Source organism: Delphinapterus leucas, chromosome 11 (genome assembly GCF_059928025.1).
Source record: "Delphinapterus leucas isolate spDelLeu-1000000601 "Yukka" chromosome 11, BTC_Dleu_Yukka2, whole genome shotgun sequence".
NCBI classification, from domain to species: domain Eukaryota; kingdom Metazoa; phylum Chordata; class Mammalia; order Artiodactyla; family Monodontidae; genus Delphinapterus; species Delphinapterus leucas.
This window is the reverse complement of record NC_143139.1, coordinates 76658242-76673754: the sequence shown is the minus strand read 5'-3', so window position 1 is coordinate 76673754 and position 15513 is coordinate 76658242. Positions and strand designations below refer to the sequence as shown.

The 15513-nt window shown below is 41.6% G+C and overlaps 1 protein-coding gene across 4 annotated transcripts in view; it reads left to right on the top strand.

Moving 5' to 3' along the window:
- Positions 1-15513, top strand: part of TMCC3 (transmembrane and coiled-coil domain family 3) — an 84369-nt gene that overhangs the window by 28717 nt on the left and 40139 nt on the right. Inside the window, exons 1-2 of one of the 4 annotated variants that reach the window (XM_089921137.1) lie at positions 897-14049; positions 14753-15112. The exons of 1 other annotated variant lie outside the window; for it this stretch is intronic. In XM_089921137.1, the coding sequence (XP_089777263.1) occupies positions 14954-15112 (159 nt within the window). In that variant the 5' untranslated portion in view covers positions 897-14049; positions 14753-14953. Of the gene's footprint in view, positions 1-896; positions 15113-15513 lie in introns of those variants that run through there. 2 more of the 4 variants (XM_089921138.1, XM_089921136.1) reach the window with 2 other exon arrangements.

Sequence of the window (15513 nt, the reverse complement as noted above, 5' to 3'; positions counted from 1 at the left end):
TTTAATTTGGCTGTGTCGGGTCTTAGTTGTGGCACATGGGATCTTTGTTGCGGCACACGGGCTCTTCGTTGTGGTGCACAGGCTTCTCTCTAGTTGTGGCACACGGGCTCAGTAGTTGCAGCGTGCAGGCTTAGTTGCCCTGTGGCATGTGAGATCTTAGTTCCCTGACCAGAGATCAAACCTGAGTCCCCTGCATTGGAAGGCAGATTCTTAACCACTGGACCAGCAAGGAAGTCCCCCTTACTGTAGTTTTTCAATGTCCATTTAAGAGTTATAAACAGAAAAAGCAAAATGAGCCTAACAAAGAAAGTATATATTTCTTATTATATACAGAGTATACTGTTGATTTGATTTAAAGTTTGGTTTAAGACAAGATCCATTTGCTAGAATTCATTATTTAAAATTTAATTTAAGACCTTTACTTGAACTGAACCAGAGGATAGAGGCTGTGTAAATACTAACGTCAGTAGACACTCTTCCTCTTAAATATTATGGTATAGTTTTACGCAAAGAGTAAAGTTCTGTTACTTTGACGGGGCTTTATTAGACCCGACACAATTTTCTTTCTTTTGCGAACCCCCATTGCCCTTTTCTCCCCCCATCACACCCCCAACACAGAATTAAATCAGTACCGTATAAACCACATAACCATTTTGAGATCTTTGCGTTAGTTATTTAATGTCAAGGGCAAGAAACCCTGGTCTCCTAGACTCATTCTGGCCTGAGTTTTTCATTTGACTTATGGCAGTTCAAATATTTGAGAATCTCTTCACGCAAGGATGGTCAAAAGGGATTCAAAGATGGGTGACTGACAGCAAGGCAACTTGTAATCTGTTGCAGAGGTTAGTACTCAAATTATTATAATAAAAAGCAGTATATGATCATGAAAGGGCAAGAGAAAAATATTTATGTCTGGCCTGACATAAGGTTCTTTACTGATCTTATTACATTCCAGGAGGAATTTCCTCATATGAGACTACAGTCTCAAAAAGGTTAATTTACTTGCCGGAGGTCATACAGCTGCTAAGTGGCAGACTGGGGATTTGATCAGGTCTGCCTGACACGAAAGTCCAAGTACTTCCTCTCGGTGAGCTGCCCCAAGGCACTGTCACTGATGGGCTCCAATTCTCTTGCTTAAGCCCCTGTGTCTCTGAGTGCCCCTCTGGACACCTGTGCCTAAATGTCCCACAGGAGCCTCGAATTCATTATGTCTGATGCTGAATCCTCCGCTACCCCAGATCTCTTCCTTCTCCTGCCTCTCCTCAGTTGCCTGCCTTGTGCTTGGCTTGATCTTTTGGCCACCAGAAGGGATGAAACAAGTGGGGTTTTCCGTGACTCTGCCGTTCACCCCCTATCCGATTGGTATCACGTCCTTTTGATGCTGCCTCCTTTGTCTGCCTCAGACGCTGTTCTCTCCTTTCCCAGGACCACCCTGCATCCAGCCGTCACCAGCTCTCGCCTTAGATGACTACAGCAGGCTCCAGTCCGCTCCACTGAGATGCATTTGCTCTCCTGCTTTTTCAGAAGGACTTGTCTGAAACAGGGATCTGATAATCCTAATCCCTTTAGCGGCTGCCACCTGTCCTATCAGATGAAATCTAAACACCTTGACGTGATGTAACTGGAGCCCTCAAAATCTCATCCCTGTCTGCTGACCCAGTTCTTCTCCTGCCTCCTTTGCCGTGCCCAGTACCCTTCACGTCTTCACCTGCCGTCTGGCCGAATGAATCAGAGCGCACTACCTGAAGTACCTTCTGACTGACAAGTCTCTTTCTTCCTGCCTTGCACCAGCCTTGTCTCCTGTCCTGCCCTCCTCCCCCTCCTCTGCGCCCCCCACCCTGGCTACCCCTCCCAAGTGCTGCCTTCTAGCACCGTGTACACCTCCTATGGCACTCATCCCTTTGCAATTCCAGCACGCCTCGCTGCGTCTGATACTCGAAGGCACCGGCGAGCGTGTGTCATGAATGAAGCAACAGAGGAAAGAGCCTCCTGACCCCACTCACTGCCCTTCCCTACGCGCTTGGACCGCTTACCGCTCGCCCTGCCTTCATCCATGTTGGGGTTTCCTGTGCTCGGTTCACTGCTTTGCATTGGCTCTGCCCAACTGGAGTTTGTTGAATTGAGCCTGTTTCCTAGTTGGTAAATCAGGAGTGCCAGGCTGGACATCCTCTAAGGTCCTCTCCCACCCCCAGAGTTGTGTGACAACAGGACTTTGTTCTAGTCTGCCTCTCTCCAAATATACAGAATGCATATCTTTTCTTCTGGCAGTACCAAGAGCCCGTTTGTCAGCAGTGGGTTGAATACAGTATATTATTGCGGGCAGTAGCATTGGTTACAGTGCAGGGTGTGGAGTTTCTCGGAGACAAACACGGGAATACCCAGAGATATGTGAGCAGTATCTCCAAAGCTGAGGGTGAGTCATGGTAGGAGCTGTTTGACTATCCAGCCTGCCTGCCTTACAGGCTCAGATGCCTCTCAGACAGGGTGGGGAGTGAACTGTTTGCTGATCCCAGTCTGCTCCCTGATTTGTGGTGCGGCGTTTGGTAAGTCTCCTCCCCGCTCTGCGGTTTCAACCAGGCTGCGTAAATATGTATCGTAGAGCTGTGTAGTAATTCGTATCCTATGAGATGCTTGAAAGACATACAGGTTATTTGGGGGCTTTTAATAGTTGTCTTTATGCTTGGCCGAGTCCTTCCGTAATCTCTCACTGGATTTCTAGATACTTAAACTGCTGAAACTCCTAATGAGCCACCAAAATCCTTATCATTTGGTCCTTTAAAAATGTAAATTCATGAGTTTGATTTAAGAGGTGAGCAAATATCTGACTGAGTAGGAGCCTGCCGGTCACTGGCTGGAAAAGAGCCAGTTCTCCTCTTACTTCCCTGTCATTTTGAAAGTGATCGTGGGTCTGACCAGACTGAGTTGGAGTCTAACGTTGTACTTTAACACCCAGTCTGTTGACAAGCGGACATCCCTCCTTGAAACTTCAGACTCCACAGAACTGACTGCGAGACAGCGTGTGGTGTGGTGGCTGTGGTTGGGAGAGCAAGCAGCGGAGGGGAAGCGTCGTGATCTGAAGAATCAGGGCTCCCCCGCCGGCTGTCCTCAGCCACCCCGTGGTGGTGGATGCAGTGCCCCCTGTGGGACAGAGAAGCTTCCATATCACCTGAACTCTGCCTATAAGAGCTGCTTGAGCTCATGGGAAATCCGTATTCAATTTGTGGTTGTGTGTGTGCATCTGTGTCAGCGAAGACTTTGGGATATTGCTGCAAAATAAATAGTCTTTCATTTCCTGGACGTTAAAATATTTCGAACACTTTTATTAATTCAGGTCATTCTTCCCCCAGTTAGTTCTGTATTAAATGTTTACCTGGAATGTCACAAAGGTGGTCTTGTTGTTGATAATGATCCCCAACCTTTGGAAACAAACAGCTTGGGTGGGGGGAGGATGAGGGGTATGGAGAGTTGGAGGAGTTTGCTGCTTATTGTGTGATCCTTTGAATCTTGGAGATTAAATTTCTGTTGTTAAAAAAAAATTGGAGGGCTAGTTGCAAAAAAAATTGGAGGGCTAGTTGCAAAAATAATTGGAGGGCTAGTTGCAAAAATAATTGGAGGGCTAGTTGCAAAAATAATTGGAGGGCTAGTTGCAAAAATAATTGGAGGGCTGGTTGTTCTGACAGCAGAGCATCTTAATAGCCTCATAGCATTGTGAGCGCAGTGATTGACAGATTGATGTGCACGGTTTCAGTTGGAATGAAAGGGTGAAGTTACCACCCAAACTGCTAGAGCACAGCTTGTGAAACAGCTATAGCTGCCGTCTGTGCAAGGCTAGGAGTGGGTCTCTTCTTGCCAGCCGCCAGGCCGGCCAGCCGCTCCCCCCAGGCTCTTACTCCTCTCTGTTCCCCTCTTGCAGCCACTGAAGAGCTCAGTGGGTTACCTAAAGTACAAACATGGGTTGTTTGCAGGCTGCCTGGCGGTTACTTTGTAGCCTGGGGGGAATTTGTGGCTCTCTCCTGACTACATCCTTCACATTCCAGGGTGTGAGCCACTGAGGATAATGACCCAGGGAGACTTAAGTCTGGACCTATTTATTGCAGGAGGTGGCCTGAGGGCCTTTGAATCCAGGTCACAATTTAAATAGGGCCTCAAATTTAGATTTTAACATTATTACCCAAAGAGTTAAGTATAGACCCAGAGATAAAAGCAATGGGATTAAAAGATGTTATTTATCATATAACTTAAACATGTACACACATGCACACACGCACACCCAGTTTATTTTACTGTGTAATTTATTCCATAGTTTTTATTTTTAAATGTTTGTAAATTGTAAAATATTATATATAGAAGATATTCCCTTTTAAAAAGTAACATGAAACACCCCTGCACCTAAAACCCAGGGCAGGAAATCAGACTTGACCCGCTGACCTTTTCCCTGATTCATATCCCGCTGTCACAAGCCTCCTCGCCCAGGAGGTGATGCTGTCCCCGGGTTTGTGTTAACCGTCCCCTTGCTTTTTCTCTGTCGCTTACTACCTGTGTGTTTATACCTAAACAAGAGTTTGCCTGCATTTGAACTTTATAAAGTGGAGTTCATACTGCATGTGTTCTTCTTTGACTTGCTGCTTTTAAAACTTTTAAGTCTTGATCATTATCCACTTTAAGTCTTAAAGCTATGGTTCATTTCATTCCACTGTACAAATGCACACAAGGTACGTGTATCCATTCTATTGCCTGTAGACCTTTGGGCTATTTTGGGTGGTCGTTACTGTTGTTGTTTTCTGTTGTGGACATTGCTGCTATGAATATTTTTCATGCACTGTCCTAACGTGGGCACTTGTTCTTAGGAATGGAATTTCTGGGTCTCTAGAGCTTGTGTATGTTCAAATGCCAAACAATTTTTCATGTTTTAAGAATTCAGTAAATGTAAGCATTTCAGATATATCTTGGAATCCAATTCCATTGCTTCATTTAAAAATAAATTCTAGGACCATCAAAAAATTTTTTAATGGGAGTAGTCCTGCCTTGTTTTGGGTCCTGAGCAACTTCAGCCTTAAGGAGATAGCTTTAATGCTTTTTGTAGCTGTTACAGAAACCATTTTTGAAGGGCAAAAATCAACCTTTAGAACCTGAGAATCACAAATAAAACAATCTAGCCCTCCAGAGTCACATGAGCCACATGTAAACTGTCACTCGATGGACCCTGTGAGTCTCTTCAGCTACCACAGATGAGTGAATATGTAGAGTTGGCTCTCCAACCCTGTGAATGCAAAACCATTTAACATACGGGACTTGAGCATCATGAGGGTTGCCCCTGGAACCATTCCTTACGATGCCAAGGGACAACTGTATATGCCTGTCACACACTGGTGTCACCTGCGTCTGTGGTGTTCTCGGTGAAGACCCTCTGTGGGAAAAATCATTGCCCACATGGAATAGATTCGAGGCTGTGAGCATTAGGAAACTGAGTTCTCAATAGAAATGCTTCAGTAGGATTTGTCCCTTGAAGAGATGGTGTTTTGGTTACATCATATAAAAGTGGTGTAACATTAGTATACATTATTTTTTATGGGATTTTCGTTTGAAAACTTCTAATTATGACTTGGTAATTCCAGCTTAGTTCCACAACTTTTTTTAAAGAACTACCTTTTGAGACGTGGTCTTACTTCCTTGGGAAATTGGATTTAAAAGCCCTCTTTTCAGTAGGGAGTAAAAGTAGTTACATAAACTAAATCAAGTTAGTTTGAGTTACAAAAATACTATCCTGAATATTGAGGCCAGTTATTTTGCTATTATTATTAAAATCACAGGTCCTAAGAGGAAACAAAGAAATATGTTAAGTGAGCTAATGAAATTTTGTAGGTATTTGCTTTGAGGTTGCAGACTCAACCTCAAAGTGGGTTTAAAAAAAATATGACATGGGCTTCCCTGGTGGCGCAGTGGTTGAGAGTCCGCCTGCCGATGCAGGGGACACGGGTTCGTGCCCCGGTCTGGGAAGATCCCGCATGCCGCGGGGCGGCTGGGCCCGTGAGCCATGGCCGCTGAGCCTGTGCGTCTGGAGCCTGTGCTCCGCAACAGGAGAGGCCACAACAGTGAGAGGCCTTCCTACCGCAAAAAATAAATAAATAATAATAAAAAATATGACAATACAAAGTGGGAAAAAAACCAAACTATACCAAAAAGAGAATATAAAACAAAAAGTATCTCTGGTCCCAGATTCCCAATCCTATTCCCCAGAGGTAATTACCATCCACAATTCCTAAGACATCCTTCTAGAAATTTCTCTACAAATAGAGTACACTTGTATCACATTTATATAAACCCCACCACTGCCCCTCTTTTAAAGCACAAATGAGTGTGTACTATAGATATATAGCTCTGTATCTTTCTTGCTTAACAATTTAGTTTGGACAGCTTCCCGTAGTAGCCAGTTGAGATCCACCTCTATTTTAGCGTCTGCATTGTTTTCCATTGTAATGGTTTTTTAAGTGGCTCTCCATTAATGGATATTTAAGCTGATTCCAGAATTGGAAATGTAATGGTGGTGGTAGTGGTGATGGTGGTGATAAAGGCAGACTGTCCTGTTAGAAGAAGCAAAGAATAGGAGAAGGAGGCAAAGACATAAATATTTTCATCTTCACTTCTGTTCTTTAAATCTCTCAAAAAAAATTTTTTTTTTTTTTACCTGTTTTAATGTGTTTGGAGAACTGTATGGAAGCTGAAGAGAACAAGTTTTTTTCTGCTTGCCTTTCCTTCCTTGTGATGGTCATAGTGCTGGAAGAGATTGTGATATTTAAGGATATGAGGGAAAGGAATGTGTTTACAATTTGTTGGCTAAAGAGCTGGGAGATTCCAGTCCTCTTCTCTCCTACTTCTAGTGCAAACAGCACCTTATTGTAACCGGAGTATTTCTCATAACCTGATTAGCAAACCTTTCTTAAGATAATTAATCTCTTTGAACCGTGGAGGACTTTCATTATACAGAGCTTATCATTGCATTAATATTTCTCTAAAGGTGTTGGTTGCCTATCCAAACACCATTTTCCTTCCCTTTCTGCCTGGCTGGCCGAGCCCGTACAGTAAAGGCTGAAAACGTTAGATACTGCTTCCACAGCCTCCCTTGCAGCTAGCGCATGGACGTATGACTCAGGCCCGGCCAGAGGGACCTAAGGAGAAATCTGCTGAGGAGTTTCTGGAAAATATTTTCCTTCCTAACAAAATATGAAAGAAGAGCAGTATTCTCATATATAGCCAGAAATTGTCTACATGTGATTCTTAAAACTGCAGTAGCTCACTTGCCTCCATGAGAGAACTTGCAAATGCCCTGAAGATAGTATAATGAAGAATTGGAAAGAGCTTGGATCTTTGATAACATTCTTTATTTATTTATTTAAATTTATTTATTTTTGGCTGAGTTTGGTCTTCATTGCTGCACGCGGGCTTTCTCTAGTTGCTGCGTGTGGGCTTTCTCTAGTTGTGGCGAGCGGGGGCTACTCTTTGTTGTGGTGCGCGGGCTTCTCATTGCGGTGCCTTCTCTTGTTGTGGAGCACGGTCTCTAGGCGCACGGGCTTCAGTCGTTGTGGCCCACAGGCTCAGTAGTTGTGGCTCTCGGGTTGTAGAGTGCAGGCTCAGTAGTCGTGGTGCACAAGCTTAGTTGCTCTGCAGCATGTGGGATCTTCCCGGTCCAGGGCTCCAACCCAGTATCCCCTGCATTGGCAGGCGGATTCTCAACCACTGCACCACCAGGGAAGCCCCCTGATAACATTTTTAAGCCACCAAATTAGACCTGTCCGCTGATCTTCTTAGTTTGTGACATCATAAGTGCCCTTATTATTGAACGTCTTTTATCCAGTTACTGAAATTATCCTACCTGATGTGGAATTTTATCCATAGGAAATGCTGTCAAAGTAGAGAACTCAGTTATAGGACAGTTGAGTGCCTACTGTGTTCAAGAGGCACTGTGAGGCTGTGGGACTGCAAACAAGGGGGAAAAAGAATAAGGCAACTAATGATATGAGGCAGTAATGAATTTAGTGCAACCAGAGGGACTCAGACAGTAAGAGCAGCAGGGGTTCTGAGTAAGCACTGTTTACTAGATCGGAGGTGATAAGAAACACCTCTGTGTGGAAGAGGTTAAACTGAGTCAGACTCTGAAGGAACCCCAAGGTTTTGGTAAGTAGAGAGTTGGGGATGGTATTCCAGGAGGCCTGAAGTTTTAGAAAGAACATAGGCTATGGAAGCAGACCTGAGCTTGAGCTTAGGCTCATCGCTCACTAGTTTGTGAACTTGTCAAAGTCTTTGATTTCTTTGATACTTATCATGATAGACTAAACATAACTTGTAGGATTGAGGTGGGGATTAGAGACAAAGTATGTCAATCATCTGTCATGCTGACGGGCACGTGGCAGGCACCAGGTAGATGGTGGAGGTGGAAGGTGTGGCTGGACTGCATGTTGGGGGGTGCGCATGAACAAAGGTAAGGTGAGTTAGTAGAAGTGATCTGGGTATGTTGTTCTTGATCTGGTCAGAGATCACTGGATCAGGTCATTTGGTCTAGGTAAGAAGGTGTGTGTACAAAACCTGGAGAGAGACAGGATTGGGTCAAGACATGGAAGACCTTGACTTTTCAACTAATGGAATTTGGACCTCATCCTGTAGACAACTGCGGTGACCATTGACGGGGGAGGGCAGCCTGGAGACAGTGAGATGGTTACAGGAGTCCAGATGTGCAGTATAGGAGACCTGAACCGAGCAGGCATCAGATGTTGGAAAGAAAGGAAGGGTTGGGTGTTAGAACATCAAAAAAGAAAGAGAACTTAGTGATGTGTGAGGCAAGGGGGAGGAAAGACTGAGCAGTGAGCCTCAAAAACCTGAATGCCTGTCAGTCGTTCAGTGTGAAATTCAGAACTGACTTGGAACACTTTCAGATAATCATATCCTAGGTTGGGGCAAGAACATTTGGCAAGATTTATTGAAATTTTCGATGAAAGATGCTATATTAGTGGTAAATAAATGATAATGCCCAACTCTGCTTGTCATTTAATTCTTGCCTAATTATGTTTGTCACTTCCCCACTGTTTATATATAAAATTTGGTTTCTTTGAAGGATGTGATACTTAATAAAATAAACATACCCTTGCCTCTGGTTAGATATGATTGAACACTTTGAGTCAGCCCTGTAATATGAAGTATACGTTCAGTAATTGTTGACTGCGTGTTAACCTAGTATGAAAAGCAGTTGAGCAAAATTTTCTCTGACACAGGGATTATGGTCCTTACAGATACATTTACAGTGGCCTTATTAATAAAACATCAGTCAAAGGAACATCTAAAGTAATGAATGACATCACAGGCATCATCAAGTATAGAAATCAAAGAAGTTTCGGTTCATCAAATTCAATAACATCTTGGGCTGAATGAGGTTTCATAGCGTTCTCAGTTGGTGAATCTTGAACAGGTGGTTCTCTAACATTTTGGAATGCTGAATAAGGTAGATGGACTGGGTCAAATTAATAAAGTGTACCACACTGGAATATTAGTGTGTAGTTAGCAGCCCTTGGAGTCTTATTAGTTCATCAGCTTTCCCAGTGTAAGGCAAAAGAAAACCCTACCATTCATATATTTTAGGGAAGTAGGCACTCTTCCATTCGGGCACAAAGTTAATGTTTTCCAATGGTAATTCTGCACAAGGCAGTTCTGTAATAAGCACAGAGCAGGTGTTCCTGTCTGAGAGTTTTTGCAGTCTCGTTGGGAAGTTAGGGCACTGAGCCAGGTACAGGCCCATGATTTGGTTACAGTTCCCAGTAAAGAGAGAAAAAAAGCATCTGTCACTGAAGCTTTCCCAGACTACCTTCTATCCTGCACAGGCTTTTTTTTTGTCCCTTCTACAAATCTAATTTGGATTTTTAAATATTTTTCCTACAGAATTTGAGTCATAGTAGATAATACAGTGTAGGTTAGGTGTACAGTGGCGCCTTCCTACAGTCAGAAGAATCTCGAGCTGTTTTCTGTAACTGTGGCTTACAGTGACGAGAACATGATTTGCAACATGCATATGTTGAAGGATTTCTTTCTCCTGTCCGTAAATAGAAGACAAAGAGAAGTGTATCCTTCAGGGGCGTTGTTTTATAATTCTTGCCTTTTCTTTCATCCTAGGTAAAGATGTTGCCCTTTGTCATCTGTCAGACCCTTCCGATAAAAAGCACCAGGCACCGTGGTAATTAGTTTAGCATTTCAGATGAGTAGAGATGGGATAAATCATCCATCATGTGTTTCTGAGACAAAATGTCTGATTTTCCGTCATGTGATGTCTAGTGTTACTTCAGGTGAGAATTCAACTGTCCTTAACTTCACATGATTTTTTTAATAGTAGATCTGGTTACCTGATCCCTGCATCCCAGACAGAGACCCACTTAGTGATGCTGTGCAGTGCAGTATGAGTGTACAGGCACATAATGAAGTCTTCCAGATTCATTAATAAATCCTTATGTGACTATGCACAGTACATGAACCAAGCCTGAAATCCCTACATGTACAGTATAGTCATGGTTCTGTGTTGTTAAAAAAATTAATAAGCATCTAAGCAGTGTCTGTATTTAAGGGGGGTTATGGGTGATTTTCCCCCTACTCATTTTGCTATTTCAACTTCTCTGTTTCTCAATATTTTATTTTTATGATTAAAAAAATTTCCCCTTGCCTGCATGATAAAGTGTCAAGTCTAGCATGGTTTACATAGAGCCTGCCACAGGCTGTCTGTATTCTTCAGAGTTTCATGCCTCCTCCCTTTAGAAATACTTGCCCCGTACCTCTTTTTTGCCCCAGCCCTCGATCAAACCCTGACTTAGGATGACCCATTTAGCTCTAAATTCTAGACACCCAAAGAAACTTTTCGTTTCCTAAATATTCTACTGTTTGCCTCTGTGGATACACCGTGTTCCTTGCTAGGCTCTCTTGGCTGATTTTTGAGCCTCCTCTTCTAAGGCCACGTCAAATATCTTCTTAGAAGGTGTCTCACTGAAGCCTTACTTATTTCCACTTCTTTGTTTCCTGTAGTCCATATTACATTTTTCTACAGTTGTATAGTTCTGTATGTCTCCCAGCCCAACAACTCCTAGGCTAAAATTTAGCATATTCATCTTTCTGACTCCAGTGCTTTTAGGATACTGCCTGGCTCACAAAAAATGCCCAGAAAAACATTTTTTAAGTGTCAGTTCTGTATCTTAGGGGGCCTGGCTTGGAACCTAAATTAATCAGTTCCTTTAACTGTCATAAAAACAATTTGTGCTAAGTCAGTGAGTAAGCCTTAGTCGTACTTTGTGTGCTTTTAGTTAAATTCAGCCTCTTTGAGAAGCATTGGCTTTCTAAATAACTATTATGTGATGAACCAGGTCATTTTCAATCTGCATCGACATGGTATTTAGGATTTTGCTGCCTTTTGCAGAATGTAAGATTAAATATTTTCGTGTCTAAATCTGATGTATTTAGTTACACCATAGATATTAGTGCCTTGCTAGTATACCATACAGATTTCTACTCCTTTGCTGTATTTTGTACATTTGCTCTTCTATATTCTGGTACTGAAAACAAATATTTATTAGAGAGTATCATGAAAATTTCCGAAACTTTAAATATGTTAAAGAGCCGACAAAGTGCAATATGAACTGACACACCATTGAAATTAGAGTTCTTTTCCTGCTAGAATTGAACAAGTCTGTATGTTAATCAACATGCATTTATTGAGTACTTATATGTTATAGGTACTGTAAAGATAAAATAGTAGTTTCGACAGCTCCTGAATTTGTATTTTCTATGATTTTTTTGTATTTTATTTAGTTAATTTTTTAAACTATTTTGTGGAATAACTTGTAGTAACATGCATACATCTTAAATGTGCAGTTGGATGATTTTTACCTGTGTTGCACCATGTAACTGTCCCCTGTGTCAGTGTTGTCCGTACCCAGCACTCCCTTGTGCCACCTTCTGGCAGATCATTCTCCCTTCCCCTGCTTCCCCACAAGTGTAACCAGCTCTGACCTCCCTATCCTTGGAAACATAGAGCATGTCCTTTTGGGTATGTAGTTTCTTTCATTAAGAATGACATTATTGAGATTCACTTATGTTGTGTGTTAATAATTGTTCCTTCTTTTTACTTGCTGCTTTTTTAACTGCTTTTTGCTTCATTTTCATTTTGGTGAATAAGATTCATTATACGGAAGTGTAAATATTCAATATGTGTTAATTGGTATGTGCTGAGGGCTGCCAGCTTTACAGACCTAGTAGCGATAGAACTGTCGAGAAGAAGAGCTGCAAAGGCTTAGAGGTTGCAGAGTTCAGCCACTTCATTTTCTCAAATGAGGGACCTAAGACTGGAGGGTTAACTAGACCCCAGGTCCCACGTGGATCTAGACCAGGTTTCTTCCTGAGGTCAAGATGCTGTGTCACAATTCAGACTTGGTCGTATGGATGATCCCAGTTAACAGGAAAGTAGTCTTGGGAAACTAGTAATTTAGAAATCGGTCATCAGCAAGACTTAATACGTTGGCCCATAAATGGTGAATTTCAGTTATCTGGAAATTTCTTTCATTCATCTATAATATTGTACTTCCCTCTTTGTGTCAATTAAATTGAGGTGTTACTGACTCTGTTTGTGGAACTTCTTCTTTTATTAGAACCAGTGCTTAAAGGAGAAGGAAGGGGAACGTTTAAACCAATGTGCATGTTTATTATGATGTTTTCAGTTTCAATGTATTGTCTTGAACTTTTGCCATTCCCAGATGTTCTTTTAAAGCCTCAATGAAAACCACAAAGATTATTTTTAGGATGAGAAGTCTTGGGGTAAATTCTGATTCTGTGATCTCTGTAAGTAAAAAAGTAGTCCTTAATCTTATACCTTTCTGCTAAGGTAGTAGTGATTCATAGAAAGTTCCATAGAAAGGCTTTTAAAGAAGAGATTAGTGGACTCAAAGCAATGGAAGATTAAATCCCTTACTGTAACATTCTTCAGAATGCTAGAGCCTCCTTAAATATAATCAGTAAACATAGAAACAAGTGGCTTATCTTTTTTCCTAATTATAAAGCACTGGTTTTCAAACAGAATCGAAACCCATTAGTTGGTTATGAAATAGATTTAATGAATAGCAACTACCATTTTATATTTTTAGATGGAAAGGCAGAAGGAAGAGTACGGCAAATACCCATCTGTGTTACCCAGATTCAACAAACATTTTCACATTTGCTTTGTGTCTGCGTGTACGTATGTTACATACAGATATCAGGGCATATCTTTTCTGATATGTATTTAAAAATAAGGACTTTTCCTATATGATAAAATTAACATGCCTAACAAAATTAATTGTAATTTCGTAATACGCAGTTGTCTAAAAAATGAGCTAACCAACTGTGTTTTTTTTAAATACTGTTGCATGTATAAAGATAAGTGTTTGATAAAACTTGTGTTTCAGTTATGTATGTGTGTATACATGTGCACATATGTATGTATGTAGTGGTACATATGTATTTCTTACTATGGGTCTCATTCAGAATTGGGAATATACTGCTTTATAGCAGAGGAAAGTTGGTTATAATAAGTATTTGCTACCCAGTGATACTGCTAGTTCTGTGCTGAGGATTGTGTGGTGTCTAAAAAAGTGAATACTTCTAGTAATCTAAAAATCCAACAAGGATGATAAAACAAGTAGGGACCCACTCAACAGTATAAATAAGAGCCAAAATGGATCAGGAAGGATAGGAAGTGACATGGGCCTCAAGGAAGAGATTTTTGAAGGAATGGTAGGATTTGGATAAGACAGAGAGGCCTTGGAAATGTTGTCTCCAAAGGGAATGATGTAACTACTGAGGTTAAAAAAAAAGTACAGAAATGTATTGTGTTCTACAGTGCTGGGATCTGTCTGGTGGAGGTTGGAAGAAAGGAGGAAGACATTGGAGAACTGGAATGGGAAAAATTACTCAGATTAAATACCAACAGGAGGAAGAACCCAATTCCTTTATTAAAAAGAAGAATCGTACATCTTGAGCATTTTGTAACATGATGTAAGTGGAAGTTTAGGAGATGAGCGTAATGATTCGCTATGGACTAGATAGATAGAAGTAAAATGTTGAAAGCAATGAAACCCGATCAAACCATTGCCCTTTGTATATGTGAGGTAGGGAGTTGGGGGCTGGATTCAGGTAGATGGACCTGGAAATAGCAAGGAAGTGTCAATCTAGAGAGAAATTGCTAGACAAAGAAATAACAGGATTTGGTGGCAGCTTGAATAAGGGATGAAGGAGAGAGAACCTGGAAAAATTAGAGAATGAAGCCATTGATAGATAAGGTCATGGGATTAACTGTAGCCTGATTGAAAAAAAATCTCACACTTTATAAAGACAAGCTTCCATGACATAATACTCTCAAGAAGTAATTTAGGAGGTTCTTTAGAGAAAGTAGCAAGTTATGATCATTAGATGAGCTTTTCTAATACAATTTCCCCTTGTTTTGCCTAAAGACTTAGAGATAGGAAATGTTAGACATCTGTCTTTAGGGTCTTAATTTAGAGTTCTGGTTTTACTGAAAATAGCAACCTAGAAGATTAATGACACTTCTTTAAAAATTAAGGACCAGATATTGAGATTTAAAATTTTAGTCATTAGAGGTACTGTACCTTTTTAAAAGTTAGATTAAATCACTCGAATACTAGGTCGTCTGCTTTCGGGTTGGTGGGCAGTTTTAAGAAGTATTAGCTTTGCTGTTCAGGTTCATCGAAACTTGATCCTTAAGGCACTTCCTGGCGTGAGTTTGAGACTCCTCCGTCTCTGCGGCGAGATGCAGCTGCACACACAAGCAGATTCCATGGGGTGGCAGTGCTCAGCTTCTACTGGAAGAGCTTAATCATGACAACAGCAGCACCATTGTTCTTGGCTCTGGACTTTTCTGAAGTTCCCACCTATTGGGGGTATGTTGTGTTTCATAAACGATAGCTCACACTTACAGCACTTATTCTGTACAAGGCCCTGTTCCAAGCACTTCATAAATATTAATTCATTTCATCCTCACAGTCACCCTGTGAAGTCGACACCTGCCCCCGCTTCACAGACGAGGAAACTGAGTCATAGAGTAAGTAACTACTTGCCCAAGGGGATACAATTAACATGGCAGAGCTGGGATTTGAACCTGCATAGTCTGGCTCTGAATCTGTGCTCTTAAACCACTAGCTTAGGCTACCGCTGTGCCACAGTCAAGCTCTGTTTAGGACACACGACTTTGGAATCAGGGCTTTTCCTGTGAACCTGAGCTGGCTAGTTGCTGCAAGTATTGTGAGTGGCCCTAGAAGGCTGCTGCCTCTGTTTGGAAATACAGTCAACCCAAATACAGACTTGGATTCTAAGAAGGGTCATGGTATAGTGTTTATCTTAAAAATCACAATCCACAATTCAATTCATTTCTTGCAGTTTCCTTCCTCCCAGATTACAAAACAATAAGTTCCTAGAGGACTATTGTCTCTCCGAAACATGACT